Source organism: Dama dama, chromosome 2 (genome assembly GCF_033118175.1).
Source record: "Dama dama isolate Ldn47 chromosome 2, ASM3311817v1, whole genome shotgun sequence".
Taxonomy (NCBI): domain Eukaryota; kingdom Metazoa; phylum Chordata; class Mammalia; order Artiodactyla; family Cervidae; genus Dama; species Dama dama.
Window position 1 is genome coordinate 274,479 of NC_083682.1, and position 27,249 is coordinate 301,727.

A 27,249-nucleotide genomic window follows, 5' to 3' on the forward strand; every position below is an offset into this window, starting at 1 on the left:
ACCTTGCTAGCATGTGAAAGGATTTTGAGTATAACCTTGCTAGCCCTGAGGGCAGACATAATGCACCAGAGACCCAGAAATCTACAGCAAAGTTTTTATTATTATAGAAAATTCTGCTGGTTGAAGGGAGCCAGGGGGTGGGGCAAGATCTGGGGCCCAGGGGTCAGAGGGCAGCCCAGGAAAGAGTCCAGCCCCCCTGCACTGTGACTGCTCGGGAGCCCCTGCCGCTGCCCGCCCTCCCCCCCAGCTCTAGGGGGGACAGAGTCACTCAGAGTTCAAGTCGGGCAGTACCAAGCCTGAGACCTAACACATGGAACAGGCCTCGTAGACCACGGACGAGTGTGCAGTTCACAGACACCCCAAACACACAGGGGCTCCCAGGGCCCCCGCATGTAGTCGCGTCTTCCTAAAGCTCCCCACACACAGCCAGCCAGGCTGGGGTAGGAGGCTGTGGTGGCAGCTCCTGAGTCCTGGGTCTCCGGGCACTGCCTGCTCCGGGTCCCCTACACGTCTGTGCTCCTGGAGCTGCAGCTGGAGGCAGGAAAGGGGCTGAGTGGGCCCACCCCAGCCCCTCCCCACCCCCAGCCAGCCCTGCCTCTCCACCTCTTTTGCTCCAGTCTCTGGTACTTCTTCTTCAGGACTTCGTTCTTCACAGACTGTGGGACGTCAGGCACGAACCAGGCCGCAATGAGCTTGATGCATAAGGCCACGTGCTGGGCAGAGAGGGGAGGTCAGGAGGGCGCGCAGGGACATCAAGGGTCGGAGAGCTGGCCCACTCCAGGGCCCCTGCCTGCTGGCTCACCTCGAAGAGGATGAGGAAGGCCAGGCGGATTGCCAGGAGGAACCAGTGCTGCTCCGAGAAGTTGGAGTCCTGAGCAGAGAAATAGTCCCGGTACCTGGGGTGGGGAGCAGATGAGGTCAGGGGTCAGGAGTTCAAAGGGTGCTCACAGGGGGTAGGGGTCCGAACCTGCACTCAGTCACATTCTCCGAGCCCTCGATTTTGGCAGGATCCTGGAAGTCTTTGGTGTAGAACACGGATAGGCTGTGGTTGACATAGCCCGTGAAGCAGCTGTGGGCAGAGGACAGGAGCTTGGTGTGGCCCCTCAGGCTTCCGGGGTGCTGGCTCGAATCCGGCCCAACGTGGTGGGGGCCGTCAGGGTGGGCCGCAGTGCAGACCCCCTCCTCCACCTCTGTATACGGGAGACAGGCCCTCGGGGAGGCTGAAGGGACTCGAAGGGGCTGGGGGAGCCTTCCTGGGAGAGACCCCTGGAGACCCAGCCCCACGCAGGGCTGGAGGAGCTGGATGAGGACAGTGCACAGACCCCACAAAGCATCTGACTTTGGAAGGGAAGCTGTTCCCATAGCACCTGCTCAGAAGATGGCTAGCTCTGGGACATCAATGCCCTCCTGGGGTCCCAGTCCGCACTCCCAGGCTCCACCCACGGTCTGCAGGTCAGCACAGGGCAGGGGCAGACCACCCCAGGAGAAACTGGCAGCATTGAGCCCTGCCCCGGGCTCCCCTGGGGTGGGGCCAGTTTCCCAGGGGCCTCTGGACAGTTTGAGACTCCCCCAGGGGCTGTGTGGCAGCGTCCCCTTACTCGACTTCAGACTGGGCCCCGCTCCGGCAGGGGCCATAGCGGTATTTGTACACCACGCGGGGGATGAACTCGGACGTGAAGGCGATGACCATCCCATTGGCGATGACCGCCAGCACACCAATGATCTCCAGCACCTGCAGCCAGGTCCCTGGGCCACAGGAGGGAGGGAGGCCCAGTCTACCTACACGCCTCCTCCCCCGGCCCCACTGATTCCCCAAGGCTGGGAGCCCAGATGGCCAAGGGCGTTGTCACACTCATGCCTGTGGCGACTGCCAGGCCCCTGATGAGGACAGTCTTGGCCAAGGCCAGCGGAGGGCAAACGCTAATCTCCTGCACCCTGCTTCTTGACATGGACAGGGAGGGGCCAGGTCTCTATCCCCATGTTATGCTTGAACCTTTCAGCTGCCCCCAGGCCTGCTCTGCCTCCTAGGTCCCCCTACCCCCTCACAGGGCAGGGGCAGACCCCCGGACTGGTCACGGGATGGTGGCCTTCCTCCCAGGTCTCTCTCCTGCTGCCCTGCCAGTACTCCATCTCCTTGCTTCATCCCTGACCCCGTCCACCCCGGCCAGGCCAGCCGAGGTGACCCAGGTCCCTGCTCCAGCTTCCTGCTCTGAGAGTCCAGCCTTTTTGCACCAGCTTCCCATTGGCTCTGGCCCTTCAACCCGACTCGGGGGGCAGTAGGAGGCATGCCAGTCCCTCCTCTTCCTGGGGCCTGGGCTCAACCCCCAACTCAGGCAGACCCTGGGAAGGGCTGGGGGCCGCAGGGGGTGAGGGCCCCTCTTGCCCCCTAAGGCTTAGAGCCGGGGTTTCAGGGAGATTGGCAAGCTGGCCGCCCCGCCCCGGCCGGCCCCTGACCGATGTCCTTGGCCTTGCGTGGCACCAGGCGCCGCTGCAGTCGGACCATCTTGATGGCATCCAGGCGGATCTCCACGAGGTTGCTGAAGAGCGCAAGCAGCGGGGCGAGTGGGAAGGCGGCCACGAAGATGGTGGTGAAGCCGTACTGGATCACTGCGGGTGGGGGCGGTCACCCTGCACTTCCTCACCGAGCCCCTCCGCCAGCCCCTCGGCCCCCAGCCCCGCCCTGCGTACTCATCTCCATGAACTCATCGAACAGGCTGAAGGTGTAGACCGGATTCAGGCGGTAGTTGCGCTGCCAGTGGCCCAGCTCGGGGTCCTGAGACAGGGCCCGCAAGGAGCGATACTTGTGCGCCAGCCACCTAGAGGCATGAGAACCGGGTGGGGAACGGGGAGAGGCCGGGGAGCATGGGGGCCCCGGGTGGGGTGGGGGAGTCCTGCGGTGGGCGGTGCCCCGGGAGGGGGGTCCTCACGGTCTCAGATACTCCATGCAGTTGCTGAGCGTTTGCTTCAGACCCATGATGATGGCCATCTGCACGAACAGGTCCATCATGCAGCCGCTGAGGTGGCACTGCAGGGACAAGGGTGGGAGGTGCGCATGGGCATGGGGGCACTGGGAGAGGCCAGGAACGAGGGCAGTTCGGGAAGAGGGCAGTAGAGCACCCAGGACAGGCTGACCTCCTCTAGCTTCCACAGCCCTGCCAGGCGCACCGTCTTCCCGGGGTGTCCATTGATCCTGTGAAGGACAGCCAGGCTGAGGGAGGCGGCAGGACAAGAGTGGGGATCGGGGCACTGTGGGCCCTGGAGGGGAAGGAAGCAGACTTGCCCCACAGGTGAGCAGCGGCCGGATGTGAGCCTCATGCCTAGACACGCCTGTGGGCACATGCTCGCACACACAAACCACTAGACCATCAGTTACGACTTAAATCAAATCCCTTACGATTATACAGTGGAAGAGACAGATTCAAGGGATTAGATCTGATAGACACAGTACCTAAAGAACTGTGGACAGAAGTTCATGACATTGTACAGGAGGCAGTGATCAAGACCATCCCCAAAAAAAAGAAATGCAAAAAAGCAAAATGGTTGTTTGAAGAGGCCTTAAAAATAGCTGAGAAAAGAGAAGCGAAAGGCAAAGGAGAAAAAGAGAGACATTCCCATCTGAATGCAGAGTTCCAAAGAATAGCAAGGAGAGATAAGAAAGCCTCCCCCAGTGATCAATGCAAAGAAATAGAGGGAAACAATAGAATGGGAAAGACTAGATCTCTTCAAGAAAATTAGAGATACTAAGGGAACATTTCATACAAAGATGGGCAAAATAAAGGACAGAAATGGTATGGACCCAACAGAAGCAGAAGATATTAAGAGGTTGCAAGAATACAGAACTGTACAAAAAAGATCTTCATGATCCAGATAATGTCATGATAGGTGGTGTGATCACTCACCTAGAGCCAGACATCCTGGAATGTAAAGTCAAGAGGGCCTTAGGAAGCATCACTACGAACAAAGCTAGTGGAGGTGATGGAATTCCAGTTGAGCTATTTCAAATCCTGAAAGATGATGCTGTGAAAGTGCTGCACTCAATATGCCAGCAAACTGGGAAAACTCAGCAGTGGCCACAGGACTCGAAAAGGTCAGTTTTCATTCCAATCAAAGAAAGGCAATGCCAAAGAATGCTCAAACTACCGCACAACTGCATTCATCTCACACGCTAGCAGAGTAATGCTCAAAATTCTCCAAGCTAGGCTTCAACAATACATGAACCGTGAACTTCCAGATGTTCAAGCTGGATTTAGAAAAAGCAAAGGAATCAGAGATCAAATTGCAAACATCTGTTGGATCATCAAAAAAGCAAGAGAGTTCCAGAAAAACATCTAATTCTACTTAGAAAAACAACTACTTCTACTTTATTGACTACACCAAAGACTTTGTGTGGATCACAACAAACTGGAAAATTCAAGAGATGGGAATACCAGACCACCTGACCTGTCTCCTGAGAAATCTGTAGGCAGGTCAAGAAGCAACAGTTAGAACTGGACATGGAACAACACACTGGTTCCAAACTGGGAAAGGAGTACGTCAAGGCTGTATATTGTCACCCTGCTTATTTAACTTATATGCAGAGTACATCATGCGAAATGCGGGACTGGATGAAGCACAAGGTGGAGTCAAGATTGCCGGGAGAAATATCAATAACTTCAGATATGCAGATGACACAGAAAGCGAAGAACTATGGCAGAAAGAACTTATGGCAGAAAGCAAAGAAGAAATAAAGAGCCTCTTGATGAAAGTGAAAGAGGAGAGTGAAAAAGTTGGCTTAAAACTCAACATTCAGAAAACTAAGATCATGGCATCTGGTCCCATCACTTCATGGCAAATAGATGGGCAAACAATGGGAACAGTGACAGACTTTATTTTTTGGGGCTCCAAAATCACTGCAGATGGTGACTGCAGCCATGAAATTAAAAGATGCTTGCTCCTTGGAAGAAAAGCTATGACCAACCTAGACATCATATTAAAAAGCAGAGACATTACTTTGCTGACAAAGGTCCGTCTAGTCAAAGCTATGGTTTTTCCAATTGTCATGTATGGATGTAAGAGTTGGACTATAAAGAAAGCTGAATGCTGAAGAATTGATGCTTTTGAACTGTGGTATTGGAGAAGACTCTTCAGAGCCCCTTGGACTGCAAGGAGATCCAACCAGTCAATGCTAAAGGAAATCAGTCCTGAATATTCATTGGAAGGACTGATGCTGAAGCTGAGACTCCAATACTCTGGCCACCTGATGCGAAGAGCTGACTCATTAGAAAAGAAAATGATGTTGGGAAATACTGAGGGCAGGAGGAGAAGGGGGCAACAGAGGATGAGATGCTTGGGTGGCATCACCGACTTGATGGGCATGCGTTAGAGCAAGCTCTGGAGGTTGGTGATGGATGGGGAAGCCTGGTGTGCTGCAGTCCATGGGGTCACTGAGAGTCGGACACAACTGACTGAACTGAGAGTAGAGTTCACATGACAGCTAAAGACCATCAAAACAAGACTCGGATAGAGAAGCCTTATTCTTTGATAGAAAAAATTAGGATTGTATGCTTGAGAGATAGAATGACAGGCCCCCAAGGACATCCACATCATGATTCCTGGCATATGTTATATGACACGGCAGCATTAAGGCTGCCAATCAGCTGACCTTAAAATGGACAGAGAATCCTGGATTATCTAGGTGTGCCCGTTTTAATCACCAGAGTCCTTAAACGAGGAAGGAAGAGAGTCAGAGACATGACAAAATGAAAGGGACTCAGCCTGACACCACTGGCTCTGCAGACACAGGAGGGAGGAACCAGGAGCCATGGGATCCAGGCAGCCTCTAGAAGCTGAAAAAAACAACAGTATGGATTCTCCCCGAGGGTCTCCAGACAGAACGCAGCCCTGCTGACACCTTGATTTTAGTCCAGCAAGACCCTTCTTGGACTCGGCCTCTAAAACTGAAATTACTGTGCATAGTTTAAAGCCACTACGTTTTGGTAAAAGAAAATTAATAGAGCGGGTATGTCAGTTCTCCCTAAAAGAATGTCTAATTTCCCTGCAACCTGAAGGTAAGTCCCACAGAATTTTGATGGAGTTTGACAAAAATTAAAGTTCACCTAGAAGAATAAACATGTAAATAACTACAAAAAAGAAAATTAATGCGAGTCCTATCTGATAGTAAAGCGTAACACAGTAATAATTACACAGTAAGATACTAGACTAAAATGATCAGAATTCACAGAAAGACCAAAACATTCAAGTGAATGATGGGACTTGGTATGTGCAGAAGGTGGTGGTGGTGATGAAAAGTCAGCAGTTGGTTTGGGGACAGCTGGCTGTCACTTGGAAACAAAACAAGCTTCCCTCCGGTGCCCCTTGCAGCAGAACCAGTTCCTGTGGATCAAAGATCTGAGTGTCTAAAAATGTTGACACCATAAGCATAAAGGAAATCACAGCTAAACACATTTTTAATTTTGAGGAAGGGGAGGCCTTTTTGAGCGTGGCATGAGAAACAGGAACTGTGAAGAAACGTACTGATAAACCTCATAACAAAGAAGAAACTGCCTTCAGAGGAACACAAGAGATTGCCTAGGCTTTTGCCTCCTCACCCAGAAGCGTAGCGTGCAGGGACAGTGCACGGGAGGAATCAGAGTCGGGCCTCATCTGCTCCTCCGTCTGCTGACTATGTGACCCTGAGAAGTTTCTTAACTTCTCCGTCAACCCATCTGACGGAAATGGGGTTTAGAGTCCCTACCCCATAGGGCTGTTATGCAGATTAGAGTTGACTAACATGACTTAGGATAGAATGTGTGAGTGTCTGTGACGTGAGTTATTATTATAAAGACATATCCCATCCTGCCAGGGAAAATCAGCGGAGTCCTTTGTTATCCAAATTCAGTGGAGGGTTGCAAATCTTCAGTCATGAAGAAAAGCAACAGAAAAAGACTGTGGCAAAGGAACAGGATGGACACTTTAGGAAATGAGATGAGGAAAGGAAACGGGATTTCTCTGGTGGCCCAGCGGCTAGGACTCCGAGCCCCCAGTCCCGGGGCCCCAGGCTCAATCCCTGGTCAGGGTACTAGATCCCATAGGTCGCAATGAAGACGTGGTGCAGCCAAACAAATGTTTAAAAGAAAAAAACTTAAGGAGAAAAAAGAACACTGATATCTTCAAGAAAGTACTGTATCTATGGAAATAAGGACACTATAAGGATAACAAAAGACCAAAAATCTCTTGAAAATTAAGACTTTCTCTTAAAATTCTTAAACTTAAAACAAAACAACAGAAGGCAAAAAAAGACAAAGTGAAAGAACTTTCTCCAGATCTGGAGTGTAGAGACACAGAGATGGACTATAGGAGAGAAAAAGATAAGAAGCACAGAGGACAAACCCAAGCGGACCAGGAGTCGCAAAAAGAGAAAGCAAGGGGAAATTTTTTTAAAAACCTGAGGTTAAAAAGAAAAAAATTTCATGCACTTAAGCAGGACATGGTTTTTTCATTGGAAGGTGCCAACAGTTGCCCAGCACAGTGCATGAAGAAAAGACTCACCCCGAGGCTGTCCCCCTGTTTAAAGAGAAGATCCTAACTTTAAATAGAAGATGATTCTTCCAGAGGGAAAAAAATCTAGGTCAACTAAGAAAAAACAAAAATCAGATTTTCTGCATACTTCTCATCAATTTTGCAAGTTCAAAGACAATGGAGTTCTAGAAGGAAAACTGTGTCGAAGTTAGATTTCTCACCCAGCCATGTCAATCATGTGCCAGGGCAGAACATGACATCTTGAGACAAAAGAATTCAGAAAATTTACCTCTCCAATATACTCTCTCAGAATAAATGAAAGCAAAAATCAAAAGGGAGGTGGCTTGGGAATCAGGAAATGATGGTCCTAACCCAGGAAAGCAGCAATGGAAGTCCCAAGAAGACAGATATACAGCAGGCTCAGAGAGCAACCAGCCCAGTGTGGGCAAAGGCAGGGCTCCCAAGGAGGGCCCCATGGAGAAAGGGACTCCGTGCAACTAACAGTTTGCCATAGAGGGGCTAGATAACCTTGATACGATAAAGACACGCAAGGGGGGAAAGGCAGCTGGAAACAACAGGAAAAATAAAGAGCTGTACGACAAAGAAATGGTCAAATAAGAAGCAAAGTAAAATATGCCATGATTTTAGGAAACGGATAACGTCAAAAGAACCCATTTGATCTTGAGATTACGAAAATGCTCAGATGATATGAACAGTTTATAGAAAAGGAAATTTAATGACCAATAAATATCTGGGAAGAAGCTGGATTCTCACGAATAGGTTTTAATAAGGCACCTTGAAAGATGAGAAGCCTTGTTCATCAGATCAACAGAGGGTGCACACACACACAGCGTGTGTCTTTGTGAGTCACCACAGCGCTTTTGGAGGTTGCTTTAGCAATGCTCATCTCCACGTAAATGTACACTCCCAACTTTCAACTGAAATGGCTGGCTACCGACACCCACGGCTGGGCATCACCTCAGAGCTGGGAGGGAACTGGAGAGGCCTGCAGCCCACTCGCCACATCCTGCTGGATCGAACCTGCGGGGCTGACGTCCAAACAGCCGGCAGCCCTGCCTCGCCCAGAGCACCCAGGACTTGGGCCCCTCTGGTGGGCCAGAGGCACCCACTGGATGGGACACCCCTCTGGTGGGCCGGGGGCACCCGCTGGATGGGATGCAGGCCCGGCTGAACCCCTGGGCCTCCTATCTGACCTCTAATCCCCCCACACAAGCAAAAAGACAGAGACACTTCCAGGGGGTTGAACAACCAAAGACTCAGATCTCAGGGCTGAGCCAATGGACACCGAGACCCCACACTGTCCCTCCCCAGCTGGGCTCCCAGCATACCAAGGGCATCCTCCTTCCTCCAGGCAGGACACCAGGGATTCCCCTTCAGGAATTGACAGAGTAAGAGGCCCCACCAGGAGACACGTGGTCCAGAGCACACTGGCACATGCCTTTCTCAATTAAAGACATGTGTCCAAGAATAAAAGACATCTAAGGAAGGTCTCTAACACCAGAATCAGAGAGCAATCAACAAAAGAGCATAAAACACTTGGAAGGAACAGAAGCAATGCCAGAGTAGAAGAGGCCACATTCTCAGACAAGAAAAACCCTGGTTTCCAGGTAACATGAAGAGGAGGCTGTAAAGAACCTGAAACATCAAAAGGAGTGCTCTGAAATTAAGAACATAAGCAGAAGTAATGCATTCAACAGAAAAATTCTGAGGAACTGGGACAAGGATGGAAGGAAAAAGCAAAGAAAATTGGGTGATCAATTCAGAAGATCCAATTTCCAAACAAAAAGAACTTCCCAGATGAGAAGAGAGGGAACCAAAGGAGGGGGCTATCAGACACATCAGAAAATCACTAAAATGGAAGGACCTGAGGCTCCAGGCCCAGCGAGCATGCAGTAATTTTTTTCCACTTGACCAGCATGGATTCTGCATACCTGGCCAGCGCAGAAGTTGAGGGCTATGGAGGGAGACAGGGCAGGGAAGGAGCACAGGGAGCAAGGCAAGAGTGGGGTCTGAGGGACCAGGGTTCTGGGTCCAGTGAGATTTAGGGGCCAGGAGAAGGGCAGAGGTCAGCGGCCAGAGGTGGCCCAGGTGTCAGGGGGGAGGCATGAGCTGGGGAGAACTGGAAATTGGGCACGGGGAGGACTTTTGAAAGGAATACGAGGGCATGTTTGTGTGATGTGGAAATCATCCAGCAGAGACAGAAACGCTGGTATGTGACGGGAAGAGGTGTGAATTACTGAAGCAACGCCGAATGAAAAAGAACCACCAAGTCACACTGCTAAGAAGTTTCCAGAGATGGAGGATCGTGAGAAGATGCAGAGAGTCGGAATCGCGTTGATGTCCGGTCCGTGGGACAGAACACTGGAAGCCAAAAAAGCTATCCCTCAAGTCTGAGGAAAACCACATCCAACTTAGCATCCTGTCTCTAGCAGGCGCTCAGTCAGGTCCTCAATAAAGAGGAACTCAGCACAGATGATCTCCCGCATACCCTTTCTCAGGAAGCCACTGGAAAACTCGGGGTCCCACCTGGCAGAGAGGGATGGGCTCACCAGGATGGGAAGGCCAAGCAGAGCCCGAAGACAGGGGGACAGATGCTGGGAAGGTCTCTCCAAGGACCTCACCAAGTCTTTGAACGAACTGGGAGGGGTTTTCTGTTTTTAAAGTTCCGCTAGAGAGTCTAGAGTTAATGAGTCTGAGCAAACTCCAGGCGGTGGTGAAGGACAGGGAGGCTGGAGCACTGCAGGCCATGCAGTCGCAGAGTCGGACATGACAGCGACTGAACAACAACAACAATGCAACTTACAAAGTTGAGCAAACAGAGAGAACACATGGAGCAAGTATTTTCTTCCGAAAAGATAAGAAAATGTCTGTGAAAAAAAAAAGAAAATGTCTGTGGATTGAATCAAAAAGGTTAACTTCACTAATTTGGACGGTGAGGGGAAGTGTGTGCATGTGCCTGGTATATGAGATGCCCATTGCCACTTTACTTACAAAGCTCAAAACTGGAATTAACCCAAATGTCCACCAACTGAAGTGCTTAAATAAATTCAAGGACATCTCTCAAAGGAATGCTCATGTATGGTTTTAAAAACAAAGCCTCACCACCCTTGCAGACATGGAAGATATCTATTGTATGTTTTCAGGGTAAGGCAGAGAGGATAACTTACATGAGAAACCACTTATGTCATTAGGTATATCTGGGACTTCCCTGGTGGCCCAGTGGTTGAGAATCTGCCTGCCAATGCAGGGGACACAGTTTCAATCCCTGGTCCAAGAAGATTCCACATGCCGCCACAGGACAATGAAGCTGGTGCACTGCAACTACTGAAGCCAGCAGATCTACAGCCCGCGAGACACAAGTACTAAAGCCCGTGTGCCTTGTCGCTTTGCAACAGGAGCCACGGCAAGGAGAAGCCCTCACACCGCAACTAGAGAGTAGCCCCAGATCACCACATGTGCACAGCAACAAAGACACAGCACAGCCAAAACAAGTACATAAAAATTTTAACAAAAAAAAAAAAAAAAATTTTAAAATAGGTCTATCTGTGTGTACTTAAATGTGTAAAAATATCTGGGGAGATGGGACATGAACTGGACAGTTGGGGGTTGACTGTGTGCTTCCTTCACATATTTCTGTATTAGGTTTCCACATGTTCTGAGCATGATTTATTTTAAAAATTGAACACGTGTTTCCATTTTCAAGGTGGAGAGAAATAAGTTAGAGGGAGGCATGTGAGAGCCAGTGGCCCCTACCTGCCCAGGATGAAGGCGATGTAGATAAGGGAGGAGAAGTGAGCAAAAAACTGCAGAGTGAAGAACTTGATAGTGAACTTGCTCTCTCGCTCTGAGAAGGTCCTGGGTTTCTCTGGAATGAGATGTGGGGCCATCCTTCCCCCATCTCTCACCCCAGTGACAGCCCACGCCCAGCCTGTCCATATCCTGAAAACTCAGGGTCACCTGGGACCCTCACCTGTCCCCCAGGCAGGATGCCCTGGCCTCTCATGTGCCCCACTTCCCCACCCCAGGGTTCCAAGACCCCCACCCTGAATCCTCCCCCCGAGAAGCTCTCCTCTCACCAAAGTCACAAAGCTTCAGGGCCACATATTTGTTGATCTGCGGGAGGGGAGACAGGGCTCGCCTTGGACCTGGGCAGGCCCCACCCTGCCCCCGCACCCTCCTCTGCCCGACCCCTACCTTGGTCATGATGAGGATGATCACATAGTGAACCAGGGCCCCGCTCACCACCACGGCTGTGGTCACCTGCTCCCCCAGGAAGGGCAAGGCCGAGTTGAAGAGGGCGGCAGCTAGGACTCGGTAGACCACCAGGACGTGGGCCATGCCGATCATGAGGCAGATCTGGGGTGGAGGCAGGAGAGGCGGGGCTCAGGGGGCTGCCCCAGCTGCTCTCCAGCCCAGCCGCAGGAGCCCCGGAGTACCATCAAGAGAGACAGGAGGAGGATGACGGTGCTCCGCAGGTAGGAGTGCTGGTGCAGCCGCGGCTGGTAGTCCGGGCAGTTGATGAGCCCCAGAGCCATTTCCTCCTGTGGAAGGCACCCAACTCTTCTCAGACGCCGGAACTGCCCCTGATGCGGAACCCCGTGGGGCCTGAACCCCAGACACAAGAACCCCTTGGACACTGAACCCCCTTGGACACTGAACCCACTCAGACACGGAACCCCCGGGACGTGGAACCCCTCAGACACGGAACCCCTTCGGACATAGGAAACTTTAAGCGGGAAGCCCTTGGACACGGAACCCCCTCAGACACGGAACCCCTCGGACATGGGACCCCCTCAGACACGGAACCCCTTGGACACGGCAACCCCTCGGACACAGAACCCCTCGGACACAGAAACCTTAGACAGGAAGCCCTCGGACACGGAACCCCCTCGGACATGGGAAGCCCTCGGCCACAGAACCCCCTCAGACACGGAACCCCCTCAGACACAGAACTCCTCAGACACAGGAACCTTAGACAGGAAGCCCTTGGACACGGAACCTCTCAGACACAGAACCCCTCAGACATGGAACCCCCTCAGACACAGAACCCCTCGGACACAGGAACCCCTTGGACACGGAACCCCTCAGACACAGGAACCTTAGACAGGAAGCCCTTGGACAAGGGAACCCCTCAGACACTGGAACCTTAGACAGGAAGCCCTTGGACATAGAAACCCCTCAGGCACAGGAACCTTCGATGGGAAGCTCTTGGACACGGAACCCCTCGGACTCAGCAGCCTCTCAGGGCCCAAGCCGGCCACCGGCTCAGCCTCACCTGGTCCTCGTCCCAGCCGTACAGCTCCCACTGCAGGACCACTCGGGCTCGCTCCCGCTTCCACATCTCCAGGAACACGGTGGCTGCGGCAGAAAGCAGAGGCCTCAGGGGCGTGTCCCCCTCTACGTGTGGTGCTCAGCGGGCCTCAGGTCCGCGCAACTCACCCCACAGCGCCATGAAGATGGCGAACAGCACGGTGCCCTCGTTGTCGAAGAGGTGGGTGAGCTAGAGGGAGGGGCACGTGGGGCTGGGGCGGCCTTCCCCTCACCCCCGGCCCAGGCCTCCCCTTCCCTGGGAGGACCTGCTGGGCCCGCCTTCCCAGGGCCAGCGGCCGCAGGGCCCCCAGCCCCGTGCAAACCTTGGCATAGGCGCAGGTGTCTGAGAGCCGCTGGAACCTGCGGTTATGGTCGCCACGAGGGCACATGTAGATGTCGTGGGCCTTGCAGATCTCCTTGCTGAGGGCGCAGGGACCGGGTTGGCGGCAGCACTTTCCTGTGGACCCTCGAGGGACCCCACCCCGACCGCCCCTTCCCCGACTCAGCCCACCCTCAGCTTCAGTCCCGCCCCTTCCCTGGCCCCACCCCATCCCCAGCTTCAGTCCCTCCCCTTCCCTGGCCCCGCCAGCCCTGTTTCAGTCCCTCCCTTTCCCTGGCCCCGCCCCACCCTCAGTTTCAGTCCCTCCCATTCTGACCCCGCCCCACCCTCAGCTTCAGGCCCGCCCCTTCCCTGACTCCACCCACCCTCAGCTTCAGGCCCGCCCCTTCCCTGACTCCACCCACCCCCAGCTTCAGGCCCGCCCCTTCCCTGACTCCACCCACCCTCCGCTTCAGTCCCGACCCTTCCCTGGCCCCGCCCACCTGATCTGGCTGGCTTCGAATCGGGAAAACCCGCTCAGGAAGACGACGAGGCCCACCACTGCGGCGGGCACCAGCATGTAGGTGTACCAGCCGAGCCAGGCGAAGTACAAGGCCACTTTCTCTCCAAAGTAGTCCCTGTGGGCACAGCGTCCCGTCAGGGCCACTCCCACCAGGGGTGACTGTCCATCGCCAACACCTGGGTGAAGCCCGCCATGCTGGGGGCAAGAGTGTACTGAGGGCATCTAAACGTGTGTCTAAATGGTTCGCCAGACAGCTGTTTGCTGGAGGCATGGGTGTATCTACAGAGGGGCAGCCTGCCTGCGGGGGCACGGGTGTGTCCGTGAGGGCAGTAGTACCTGATATCACTAATTGGCTGCCTTTGGAACATGCTTCTCCACCGGGCCCATTTCTTCTTTAGGTGTTCCTCCCCCTGGGCACAGGTGAGACACAGTGAGAGCTACCTGCCTCAAGTCCTGCCCTCAGGGCCTCTCCCAGCCAGCCCACCCCTCACCTTGTGCAAGGGGAACCCGTCCTCAAAGACCCCATCCTTCACCAAATCCTGGAGCGTGTCTGGTGGTCACAGGGGTTCTCGGGTCAGAAAGGGTGGGGATGAGGGAGGACCCTGTCCCATTCTCCCCATGCTCGCCCCTCCTGGTCCAGTCCTTACCACCCGCTGCCATCTTGCTCTTCAGGACAAAGTTGACAATTCGGATTCTAGAACACAAGAACTGGTTCAGAACGGTCCTCTGTCTGGCCGGGTTCCAGGCCCCTGTTCATCCTGACAGAGCCCCCAGACCACCAGCCAGGACTGCTTGACCAGAGCCCAAAATCCAGGACTCATCTGGGAGTGCACCTCCTCAAATCCTCCCAGAGTCCAGCTGCACCGTGGTTGCAGGGTGGGCCTCCCTCCGGGTGGTCTCTCTAGTCCCAGGGCCCCAGGGCTCAGCCCTACAATTGGCCGTCCAGCTTCCTCCCGGATTCCCCACCTCCAATCACACCTCCCACCTGGAGCCCCAACATGTTCAGAGCACACCCTTTATGTGCACAAATAAATCCTCCTTACACCCCTGTGAGCCATTTTGCCTACGGGAGACTGAAACTCAGGGAGGGTGAGTAACTCACAGAGTCTGGCCAAGGCCACACAGCCAGGAGGTGGCACATCCAGGCATCTGACTAGAGAGTCCTGCTCCTCTGGAACACCTCCTATGAGGCACAGCCTCCCGAGTATCTCGGGGCCTCCCACTGCCTGCTCCTTCCAGGCCCCAGCAAGGCGCCTCTGCTCATGTGTTCTCCCAAACCAGCCAGTCCTCCTGGACTCACAGGAAGCCCCCCTCCATTGCCTCATATCCAACTCCCAGAGTGTTCTTTGCTGACCTCCCTGACTGGCCCCAGGTGAGTTCAGAGGGCTGGGGCTAGGACCAGGAAGGTGTTGGAGGTGGGGTGTGGGGAGGGCAGGTGGACTGGCTTGGTGGGCTAAAGGATCAGAGTGGGGAGAAGCAGGTTCCTAGAGAGAGAGGGGAGGTGTTGGGTGCCTGGGAGGCAGGGACAGATGTCCAGAGAAGGGCATCCAGTCTGGAGAAAAGAAGTGGAGACTGAATCCAGGGAGACGACCTCAGAACCCAGGAGGGACAGCTGGGAGAGTCCTCCCGGCCTCTGCAAATGCCACCTGCCCTTTAAGGCTGGCTTCTGGTCTGCATCTGGGGACATGGTCACACATTTTCCAGTATTACAGACATGGTAAGTAAGGCATAGACGGTTGCTCCCTGTGGCCTCTGCCCCGGGACCACACCTAGGAGCCTTGCTGCCTGTCTGGACCACCGTATAGGTGGGCCAGGGTCCTCCTGTCCCCGCTGTGGGCCAGCCTCTCACCTGTTGGTGGCTTGGATGGAAGTTGGCCTGGACAGCTCCCCTCTGGGGACAGTATCCTCGGGCTCCATAAGTCTCTGGTACCGGTCAAAGATCCTGTTGTCAGCTCGGATCCCAAAGAACTCCTTCTCCTGGTCCTCCATTGCCTGAGGGTTGGGGGCAGCATGGGACCCTCTGCTCCACCTTGGGACTCTCCCCCTTCATCCAAGGCCAACAGTCTGTCCCCTCCAACTCTGGCATGAGGCTACAGGCAACCTCCCCAGACTCCTTCCTGGGACCCACCCAGCCCCCTGTGACCGCTGCACCCAGGCAAGGCCATCAGCCCACCCACCTTGTAGTGAAAGCCTTGGTTCTCAAGCTCTTCCAGGAACTGCTGCTGCCGCTGGACCTGCCCGGGGTTTCTCTGGGTGCGACGATCGACCACAAGGACATAGTCCCACAACTCAGGGGTCTTGGTCTAGAGGAGAGAGGCGTGGGGCCCGGGGCTGGCAACCAGGGCGGGCTGGGTGCAGGGCATGGGGGAGTGGGACCAAGCCCAGGAGGAGCTCACGCAGGCTCACCTCACACGTATTCATGTCCATCAGCGGAAGGCTGTCACCTTCAGTCGGCACCAAGATCCGGAGACTCTCTTCTCCCTGAGGGTGAAACGCAGATGGAACAGAGGCTGGCACTCGTTGCCACAGTAGAGCGCCTCCTAGGCTGGGTGCTTGGCATCAAAGGGGTGGTTTCCGGTGGGGTTACGTGCACACTGAGGCTGCAGCACAAGTGGCTGGCAAAGGTTCGTTTGGAAACACACAAAGAGCACCCCGAATTCATAAGAAAAGGCAGGCAGCCCTGTGAAAGTGGGCCAAAGATGCAAACGGACACTTCACAGAAGAGGAGCACTCAGAAGGTGAAAACATGGAACTCCAACGCGGAAACCGTTTGGAAAATGCAGGCTAGGTGACCAAGGAGGCACCACCGTCCACCCATTTGACAGCAAACATTCTACGGTCAGACAGTGTTAACTGTGCAAGTGTGGGAGCTCCCAGCAGCCCAGTGGTTAGGACTCCGTGCCCTCACTGCCAGGGCCTGGGTTCAGTCCCTGCTCAGGTAACTGAGACCCTGCAAGCACACTGTGACCAAAAAAGAAAACCTGGGTGATTTATAAAAATATTGAATGTAATATAATACTGTAAATCACCTGAAAATCATATAATATTGAAAATAAGCTATATATGTAAAAAAAAAAAAAAAAAAAAAAGCCCAGGTGACTCAGCAGGACCCCCATGCGCTGCTGTTGTACACAGCTTGGTGCCTGAATTTCAGAAACCTCCCAGGCCTGCCCCCTGCCCCAGCCACCTCTGGAGTCAGACAAAGGTGCTAGCATATTTCATACCAAAATGGTGAAAATAATCCAAACTCATCAGTTTTCTTCCCAGGTCACGCTAGTGGTAAAGAATCTACCTGCCAATGCAGGAGACACAGCGGGCGTGGGTTTGATTCCTGGGTTAGGAAGACCCGTTGGAAAAGGAAATGGAAACTCACTCCAGTATTCTTGTCTGGGAAATCCCATGGACAGAGGCACCTAGGGGGCTACAGTCCATGGGGTCGAAAAGAGTCAGACATGACTGAGCGCCTAACACTCTGTCCACTTCTTATCGGCAGGCAGAGGGATGAAAACGCGGTGCTGTGACCACGTCAAGAGGAGCACGAGGGCCTCGGCTGCACGTGCGGCGTTGGGGGTCAGCGTGACACTGCACTGAGCTTCCGAAAAGTACGTCCAGGGAGAGCTGTGCCGGAGCGACTGGCACAGGGCAGACGGCCAGGACAGACAGAGGGACACAAGAAGTGGGTGGTGCACAGCTTCTGAGTCTCCCTGACTCTGTTAACTGTGACGGCAGCACTAATAAACAACATGGAGCTTCCCTGGTGGCTCAGACGGTAATCCTCCTGCAATGCAGGAAACCTGGGTTCAACCCCTGGGTCAGGAAGATCTCCTGGAGAAGGTCATGACTACCCACTCCAGTATTTGTGCCTGGGAAATCCATGGACAGAGGAGCCTAGTGGGCTATAGTCCATGGGGTGGCAAAGAGTCAGACACTACCAAGTGACTAACACTTTCACTAACAAACAACACATGTCCTTCTAAGCTCCTCCCTCCGGGAGATGAAATCCTCCTTGTTGAGGGTGGCCTGGACTCAGTGACTAACGAAGAAAGTATGAAACAGAAAACGAGTCACATTACAGAGGAGAGACCTGGCAGAGGCGCCCAACCCAGGAGATGACGGTCCAGGTGATGGCATCAGTAGCACGTGGTCCCGAAAGCCCACAGTCCCATCTCAGCAGGAGGAGATGGCAGGGGGACTTTCACCAGAGCCCCAGTGAGCACACCCCGGAGTCAGGTGGCCAAGGATGAGGGGGACAGAGAGACCATCACAGACGGGAGGGACCGTGGAGACGCGGCAATGATGCCGTGAGGGGCCTACATGACACACTCGGAAAAGCTGGTGACCTGAGTCCAGGCCGAGTCAGGCTCTTCACCTGCACCAGCGCTCCAGGCAACGGGCATGGCAGGCCCCTGCACTGTCTTTATGACACTTCAGGAAAACTTACAGATTTGCAAAAACCGCACAAGTAGGAGTCGGGGGCTTCCCAAGTGGCAAAGTGGTAAAGAATCTGCCTGCCAACGCAGGAGACGTGGGCTCTATCCCTGGGTGGGGAAGATCCCCAGGAGTAGGAAATGACAGCCCGCTCCAGTACTCTTGCCTGGGAAACCCCATGGGCAGAGGAGCCTGGCGGGCTGCAATCCATGGGGCCGCACAGGGTCCGAGCGACTAAGCACACACAGGAGTGGGGGAGCGGAAAGTGCTGGGACTGGCATCCAGGTGGGAAGGGTGTCTTGAGGCCTCACTGATTTCCAAAGAGCAGACAGCAGGCTCAGAGGGCTTGAGACAAAGTGACCCAGGGACCCTTCTCTGGAAGAGCCACTGGGCTGAAGGGAGTCGGGGACACAGGAGATGGGAGACCAGGGCAGACAGGCAGGCAGGTCATCAGGGGGAGCCCCAGGGCCGAGGTGGAGGAAAGACACCGCCTCCGGAGCCAAGAGTCTGCAGGTGCTGAGGCTGTGTGCCCTCAGGCAAGAGCCCACCTCTCCCAGCCTTGGGGGGCTTGATGCAATGCAGGGAGCATCCTGCAGCCCGGGGAAAGGGCTGGCCAGGCCATGTGCCCAGTAAGAGGGCCCCCAGCCATGTCCCCGACGGCAGCACCCCAGGGAGCACAGGGCTCGGAGGCACAGGAAGCCCAGGGTGAGGGCCTGGGGGCGCTGAGAGCTGTGTCCGCTGGAGCCCCCTGCCTTCCTTGAAGGGCCTGGTGGCTCCCCACCCCAGCGTGGGCCTGCCGCCAGCCCACCACCCACTACCGCCCCTGGGCGGCCCTGCCCAGCTCACAAGCCTGCACCCACCCCCGTGCATCGCAGCCGCCCGGTGTTCTGCGTCCTGCCCCAGCCCCTGCCCTGTGGCTCCCCCCTCTGCTCCTTCTCCTCCCCGCATTCCTGCCTCCTCCAGAAAGCCTCACTGGACTGCTCCAGCCAGTCTGCCCTTGAGGGCTGCCAGAGAAAACAGAGGCCACCCATCACATTCGAATTTCAGATAAACAATAAATACCATTTAGTATAAGTATGTCCCAATTATTGCATGAGGTGGCCAAAGTATTGGAGTTTCAGCTTCAGCATCAGTCCTTCCAATGAACACCCAGGACTGATCTCCTTTAGGATGGACTGGTTGGATCTCCTTGCAGTTCAAGGGACTCTCAAGAGTCTTCTCCAACACCATAGTTCAAAAGCATCAATTTTTCGGCGCTCAGCTTTCTTCATAGTCCAACTCTCACATCCATACATGACCACTGGAAAAACCATAGCCTTGACTAGATGGACCTTTGTTGGCAAAGTAGTGTCTCTGCTTTTTAATATCCAGTACTTTGGCCACCTCATGCGAAGAGTTGACTCATTGGAAAAGACCCTGATGCTGGGAGGGATTGGGGGCAGGAGGAGAAGGGGACGACAGAAGTTGAGATGAGTTTGAGTAAACTCTGGGAGTTGGTGATAGACAGGGAAGCCTGGCGTGCTGTGTGTGATTCATGGGGTCGAAAAGAGTAACTGAACTGAACTGAATTATTGCATGGGACATAACTTATATTAAAAAAAAATACTGTTGTTTGTGTGAAATTCAGCTTACCGGGGACCTGTTTTTTATTTCATTTCACTAACTCCGGAACTCGACCCCAACTCCGCACCCCCAGACACCCCCGGAACTACTGGGTCCAGAACCAGGCCTGGGTCTGCCCCCTCTCTCCCCTCTGTCTCAGCCACAAAACAGCCGGCTCCGGGGCACGGGATGCCAGGGTCTTAGTGCCCCGGTGCAGCCCCCGCCCAGCCCTCTGCCCTGCTTTCCTGGAGAGCGCTCACCCCCCTCCGCAGGCCTGCCCCCTTCTGCCCCAGCTCCAACCCTGCTCCCTTCTGCCCCAGCTCCAACCCTGTACCGCCCCAGCCCTCGAACCACAGTGGGATTGGGGCCAGAGGAGAAAGCCGCCTCCTCAGGCTGGTCGGTGCATGCGCGTGCACTCTGGGCTGAGGCGCTTGTCTCAGTGAAGGGAGTCAGGTCTCACGTAGATGGGGCCAAGGGACGTTGGTGCATTTCTGTCACCAGCAGCCAGTCCTGTGACTTGCCCACTGTAGGAGCGAAGCGTCATGTCGGACAAATTTGTGAGTGAAATGGGTCCTCACGTACTCAACCTCAGACCCAGGAGGAGGGCTATGCTTGCTGGGCTGGGACCCCCTGCGGGATGACACTTTGAGGGTCCCTCGCTGACAGGCACACAGAGGCTGAAAAGAGAGGCTCCCTCACATGAGCCTGAGGCTGAAGAGTGGGCAGAACCAGCAGTGGGAAGACGGGGTCCCAGCTGGGGCGACAGGACGAGGCGGGGAGATGGAACTCCAGGGTGGAGAGATCGGGTCCCCAGGGTGGGAAGATGGGGTACCTGGGTAAGGAGTTGGGGTACCTGGGGCAGGGAGATGGGACTCCAGGGTGGGAAGATGGGGTACCTGGGTGGGGAGATGGGGTACCTGGGCAGGGAGATGGGACTCCAGGGCGGGAAGATGGGGTACCTGGGTGGGGAGATGGGGTACCTGGGCGGGGAGATGGGACTCCAGGGTGGGAAGATGGGGTACCTGGGTGGGGAGATGGGGTCCCCGGGCGGGGAGGGATGGCACAGGGATCCAGACAGGAGGAGGGAGCCTGGGGAGGACCATCCCCAAGGGGCTCCCTAAGGCAGCAGCGGGAGGCTAACCCTCAAGTGGCCCCAGAAATGAGGCTGGGGCAGCTCTTTCCCCAGAGACATCACATGACTTTGGGGCATTACCCAGAGCCTCTTGGAAAAGGGGAGTCAGCCTTCACTGGAGGCTGCTGTGTGACCTGGACCAGAGGGGTCCCACAGGCACTGACCCCCATCACTGGGACACAGCCCCACCCCAGTCATGACCTGGTTCCCCCTGGGAAAGGGCCGGCAGGCACAGGAGCAGCCAGGCCTAAGTCCCCGGCCCCGTCCTGTCGAGCCACCCCGCGCTTGACATCTGAAAGGCTGGTGCCCACACACTCTGTGCCCAGCGGCCCCATCCCCAAGCCACCTGCCTGGGCCCCAGGCTCCAGGCTCAGGCTGTCCATTGCCCGCCTGTCCTCCAGGGACAGAGGCCTTCACAGATTAGAACCAGGTTCCCCTGAAGTCACCTCCACCTCCAGCCAACCAGACTGCTTGGTGCACCTAGGCGAGGTATCTGGGGGTTCCCCGTCCACCAGGCCCCACCTCCAGGAAGCCACATATGCGCATCAGGCTCCCAGACCCCAGGCAGGATCAGAGGCTCCCCGGGCCCACTTGGCCTTGGGGGTCCCAGCCCCACCTCATGCAGGTCCCCAGCAAGTCTGTGCACAGGGACAGGGAGGTTCCAGGCACCCGGCTCTCTGTTGTCTTCCATAGGGCTTCCAGCCCCCACTCCCTACAAGCCACACACCCAGTGGGCCAGGTCCAGGACTGAGTCCAGGCCAGAGCCCCAGTCAACCCACCCACTGCCTGCTTAACTTCTTTAGAGGCTGCAGCTCCTCGGGAGACCAGACCAGGCATGGGGGCCAGGCCTGGGGATCCACACTCTGTCTGTCCATCCCCAGGCAGCTTGCAGGTCCCCGGCAGGGCACGGGGACTGCTGTGCAGGTGTGCCTGCCCTTCAGCTCCCGACCCTGCTGGCCGAGCAGCCTACCTGGAGCACACGACATCATCCCAGCCACACGCAGCAGGCAGGGGCCTCCCCCCACCATCTATGGCCTGCCTCAGGCTTAGGGTCACACCACAGCCCAGCCAGCACTCCACGCCCCCCTGGCTAGGCCCTACCAGCCTAAGCAGTGGTTTCATCACCCAGCAAAGGGACCGCCACCCCCACCACCAAGCTCAGATATGGAGAGGCCTGCCCACACTTGCGATCCCCCACCTGGCTCTATTTCCTCATCTTTGTGGGGGCCACACCATGAAACATGTAGGATCTCATCTCTCTGACCAGGGATCAAACCAGTGCACCCTGCAGTAGGAGCGCCAAGTCCTAACCACCGGGCCGCCAGGGACATCCTGGCTTCCTTGTCTTCCAAGTCCTGTCATCTGCCTCCCTCCTCCCTTGGGCCCCTCCTTCCCACCATGCCTCCCACTGTCCATCCATCTCATTTGTCAGATCACATGTCTGTCTGGTCATCCACCCCAGAGGCAGCCTGCTATGTGTGCAGCCCTCACGGGCAGTGCCCGGCATGAGTGGACATGGGCCTGGAGAGGCAGGTACCTGCTTGGCAGGGGAGGGAGCCCAGAGCTTGCCCTGGTAGTGTGGACAGGGCCTGAGGGGCAGCACACAGCTGGTGTCTAAGGACCTGCTAGAGACTCAGGGGCTTGATAGCATAGAGCCTCGGTACTCAGCACTTCAGCTCTGCAGAAGTATAAAGGGCAAGAGGGCAGCTGCCAGGAGGTGAGACCGGGAGTTAGCAGAAGCTAGACCAGAGGGCTTCTGAACTGTGGTGTTGGAGAAGGCTCCTGAGAGTCCCTTGGACTGCAAGGAAATCCAACCAGTCAATCCTAAAGGAAAGCAGTCCTGAATATTCATTGGAAGGACTGATGCTGAAGCTGAAACTCCAATCATTTGGCCACCTGATGCGAAGAACTGACTCATTGGAAAAGACCTTGATGTTGGGAAAGATTGAAGGTGGGAGGGAAAGGGGACGACTTAAGTTGAGATGGTTGGATGGCATAACAGACTCAATGGACATGAGTTTGAGCAAGCTCCGGGAGCTGGTGATGGACAAGGAGGTCCGGCGTGCTGCAGTCCATCAGGTCGCAGAGAGTCGTACACGACTGAGCCGCTGAACTGAACTGAGACTAGAGGGCTGCTGGGACTGCAGCTGGGGCCGGGGGTGGGGGGTGGGGAATGGAAGGGACCTGGGCAGGAGAAGGGGATGCTCAGATCCGGCTGCGGCGGAGCTCTCTGCTGTCTGTGTCCGTCTTTGCCCAAAGGCTGATATTCTTGCCTTAGCTCCCTCTTCACCCCTCAACCCCATCCCCAGGCCCCCTCCCCCCATCCCCAGGTCCCCGTCCTCCCCCCAGCCCCAGGCTCTCTTCCCCCCAGCACAGGGCTGGCCTGGGAACCAGCCTCAGCTGCCAAGGCTCCACAGCCCTGGAACGGCGGAGGCGGAGTGCGAGGCCGCCTGCCTGGCCCACACCTGGGAGCGCCAGGAGGAGGGCGACGGGGAGGCGGGTTTCGCTCTCCACCTCAGCTCGGGTCTCCTCCCGGCCACCCACGGCTGCCCGGGCCTCGAGACCTCGTGCGTGGCGGAGGAGAGAGGAAGTCCTCCCGGACGCTCTCCTGCTCTGCCCCCAGAATCCGAATCCAGCAGCCTTCAGAGACTCCCACCCCGGCCCAGGCAGAACCCCGAGGGAGCGGAGGGCCCTGCCGGCCACCCCGGGTCTCCCCAGCCCCTGCCCGCGGGACAGAGCCGCGGGGTCTGGGGTCAGGCTCCTGGCACAGCGCCCGGGGGTGGCCACGCCCCCCACCTGACCCCTCTCTCCCCGGGGCTCCCGGCGCAGGAGGCAAGCCCTTTCTTCCGTCCTGCCCCAGTCCCGAGGGGGCAGGGGGACACGACCCCCTACCAACCCCCTCCCGCTCTGCAGGAGACGGGGGTGGGGGCGGGAGGCAGGGGCCTGCCTGTCCCGGCGGGCGTTGCCTCACGCGGACTCACCCGCATGCCGGCGGTCGCGCAGGGCTCAGGGTCGGAGGGTCCTGAGGTGAGGCAGCCCCAGCGCCGCAGGGAACCCGAGTGCGACCTGGAGCTCGCCCAGCTGTCCTACCTGACTTCCGCGTGGGACTCACCCCGCCCTCCTCCCCGCCCTCCTCGTCCTCGGGTCCCTGTGCCGCCGTCGGGAGCGGCCCTTGCCCGCCGGCCGGAAGGCACACCCCTCCCCCAAGCCCCGGGGCCAGGTACACCTTCCGGGGCCTCCGGCGCCCATCGGAGGCGGTCAGCTCACCTGCAGAGGGGCGTTCCCCTGCCGTGAGGGTTAGAACGGCGTCCTTTAGGGGGAGGTGAGCGCCTCCCATAACCCTGCTCCCTGCTCCCTTCACTCTTCCCGACGCCTGAACGCACCGTCCCCAGGCCCCTCTGGGGCGCCAAGCCTCCCACCCTTTCAAGTCTCGGGTCGAGTCCCTTGGAGGAGAAACTGGGGCCCGGATGAGGGAAGATGAGACACAGACCCCAGAAAAGGAAAGTCTGCTCCATCCAGAATCCCTGCTCTGCGCACCCCAGCTCAGGGAGGGGGAGCCAGGGGGTCGCGGGGCCACTTGCTAGCCGGAGGAGGTGGGGGGTCAGGAATGAAGGACTGAGAGGGGCCGTACCCCACCCGTGGTCAGGGCAGCAGCTGGAGGCGGTTCTGGGCCACCTGAGGGAGACTGTCCTGGGGGACGGTGGGCTGCCCCCACCAGGGAGGGAGGGTGTCCAAGCTCTGACAGCTGCAGGGCGCAGAGCAGGGGGTCAGGAGAGAGGACAGGCAGACATGCTCTGCAGCATGGGGGCAGCTGGAGGAGAGCAGGGACCACTTTGGTGTCGTTGGGGTCAGGACGTTGGAGTACCACATTGTGCAGCCCAGGCAACCCATGCAGCTGACCCGTGGATGACAGCTCCTCTAGGTTCCCCCGGGGATAACCTGCCCCCCCACTTGTCTGTTTGGGGGACCCCATGGCAGACTGTGACGGCAGCAGGGACTGAACCCTGAGGTAGCAAAGGCAAGAGAAGGAATTGGCAGCACAAAACTTGTGAAACTCTGAAGGAGGAGTCTGGACAAATGTATTAAGATTCGTGTGACAGAAGACCCCACGGAGTAGCGGCTTGAACAAGCCTGTATACCTCTCTCCCATAAATGACATCTGGAGGCAGTCCCACCAGGACCGCTTAGTAACTTGTTGGTTACCGAAAGCACATGGATCCACCACATGGTTCAAAATGGCTGCTCAAGCCCCAGGCATCAGGACGCTGCGGACGCAAGGAGAACAAAGGATGAAGGAGGGCACCCCAGGCGGCCTGTGGTTGGTCACCTGGCTGGTCACCCCACCACACCTTACTGCACGGAAGCCTGGGAAAGAGTGGCCACTTTTCCTGAGGAGGAAGGTCGTTGTTTAGTCACTAAGTCGTGTCCAGCTCTTTGTGACCCCGTGAACTGTAGCCCACCAGACTCCTTGTCTGTGGGATTTCCCATGCAAGAACACTGCAAGGGGATTTTTCTTCTCCAGGGGATTTTCCCGACCCAGGGATGGAACCGTCATCTCCTGCATCGGCAGACAGATTCTTTACAGCTGAGCCACCGGGGAAGCCCAGGGAGAAAGGTGGAAGGACCCCAGCCCTAACTCAGCCTGCTCAGGACAGTCAGCACGTACTAGTTCCCACTCAGATGTCACTGCAAGCGTCAGCAAGCTGCCCTCTCTCTCACTGGTTTCACTTGGCATTCCCAGTTTCAACACTCCAGAAACGCTGCCTCTTCTCACTCCTGCCTTCCAAGGGCCTGAGAGAAACGAAACTTGTATCCAGTCCAGCCGCCTTGCAGCTCAGGCACCTCCACCTGTGGCCCCTGGGGCAAAGGCAGCACCTCCTGCTGGGGGAGGGCCAGGAGGGGGAACCCTGGCCTCCCCGGCAGAAGACGTTCCTCCCAGTGAAGGACAGAGGGTAAAGGCGGATCTCATCCAGTCCTGCCTGGAGAGGAAACCGGCGTGGCTCTTCAGAAAGCAGTCCAGCAATAAGGATCTAAAGCCTAATGAAGTGTTTATACTTTGGTCCATTAATTAACTTTTTCTAAACTATCCTAACAAAAATCCAAAATATTGAAAATATGTATTAATATGTCCTTTGAGCAAAAAGTATAAACCACTTGAAAGTGAAAGTCGCTCAGTCATGTCCAACTCTTTGCAACCCCATGGACTATACAGTTTATGGAATTCTCCAGGCCAGAATACTGGAGTGGGTAGCCTTTCTCTTCTCCAGGGGATCTTCCCAACCCAGAGATCAAACCCAGGTCTCCTGCATTGCAGGTGGATTCTTTACCTGCTGAGCCACCAGGGCAGCATGGGAACCCCTTTGGATGATCAATAATAGGGAAAGGGCTTCCCTGGTGGTCCAGTCGCTAAGACTCTGCACTCTGGTTGCAAGGGGCCTGGGTTCAATCCCTGGTCAGGGAACTAGACCCCACATGTCAAAACTAAAAATCCTTCATGCCACAGCAAAGATAAAAGATCCTGCATGCCCCAACTAAGACCTGGCACAGCCAAGTAGAAGGATAAATAATAAACACATTAAAAAGTAGAGCAGTATCTGAGCAAACATGGTGTATTCACATGCTGCTTAAGCAGCCATTAAAAATGGTGCTTTCAAACCAAAGAGTTTATGACAACATAAGAAAATGCTTCTCTTATACTGTTAAGTGAAAAAGACATAAGTGTAAACATGTATACATTTTTATCTCAACTAAGTTAAAATTCAGTAAAATAAGAGAAGAGTGGGTTTAATACTTGATATTTACATTTTCCTGTGGATGGAAGAGGGACTGCCCAGGTGGCAGAGTGGTAAAGAATCCCCCTGGATTTGCAGGTTCAACCCCTGAGTTGGGGAGAACTGCTGAAGGAGGAAAGGGCTACCCACCCCAGTATCCTCACCTGGAAAACCCCATGGACAGAGGAGCCTGGTGGGCCACAGTCCATGGGGTCGCAGAGTCGGACACGACTGAGCGGTTGCACAAGCAAGCACGTGGACGGTGCAACTGTGGGTGGTGGAGTTGTGCTTCTCTGAAGAGAATTTGCTTCCTCCGACACACGTCACTTTCATAAGCTTTATATTACTAAATGTACTTTGTTGTGTGAAAGTCTATGATTATGAACTTTGTTCAGACTCAGCCCCACTCTGGGCCTTGGTTTTGAGTATGTCCTGTGAAGAAGCCACACCCTGGCTGTCAGCAGGGCTGACTCTGCCCTGTCTTGGGCAGAGAACCTTGGTCGAGGTCCACATGGGCCTCTTACTCTTCTCTGCGAACCCTGGACCCTGCCTCCTCCCAGTCCAGAAAATGCTGTCCACCTGCTGTCTTCGCTCCCAGGGCCAAAGTGCAGCAGGAGGTAGACCCCCCGTTGCCGCTGTCTCTAGG

General features: G+C 55.7%; 1 protein-coding gene across 8 annotated transcripts; it reads right to left on the bottom strand.

Annotated features, from left to right (window-relative positions):
• Positions 1-80: 80 nt before the first annotated feature.
• Positions 81-26,899, bottom strand: ANO9 (anoctamin 9). Of its 8 annotated transcripts, none has more exons than XM_061160210.1 (24): positions 26,768-26,899; positions 16,077-16,151; positions 15,848-15,973; positions 15,520-15,662; positions 14,318-14,364; positions 14,162-14,220; positions 14,007-14,080; positions 13,651-13,785; positions 13,152-13,248; positions 12,958-13,018; positions 12,794-12,876; positions 11,955-12,059; positions 11,713-11,874; positions 11,595-11,631; positions 11,272-11,383; positions 3,133-3,190; positions 2,928-3,025; positions 2,689-2,816; positions 2,455-2,537; positions 1,599-1,746; positions 968-1,190; positions 803-896; positions 604-713; positions 81-531 (listed from the first exon to the last, which is right to left on the bottom strand). In XM_061160210.1, the coding sequence occupies exons 1-24, from the start codon at positions 26,810-26,812 to the stop codon at positions 504-506; spliced, it is 2,331 nt and encodes a 776-aa protein (XP_061016193.1). In that variant the 5' UTR covers positions 26,813-26,899; the 3' UTR covers positions 81-503. The 8 variants fall into 8 exon arrangements, 6 of the variants coding, with proteins under 6 accessions (XP_061016193.1, XP_061016207.1, XP_061016199.1 ...); XM_061160224.1 differs by having other exon boundaries at positions 968-1,069; positions 2,455-2,607; positions 26,768-26,890; XM_061160216.1 differs by lacking the exon at positions 26,768-26,899 and adding an exon at positions 23,814-23,968.
• Between the last annotated feature and the right edge of the window lie 350 nt (positions 26,900-27,249).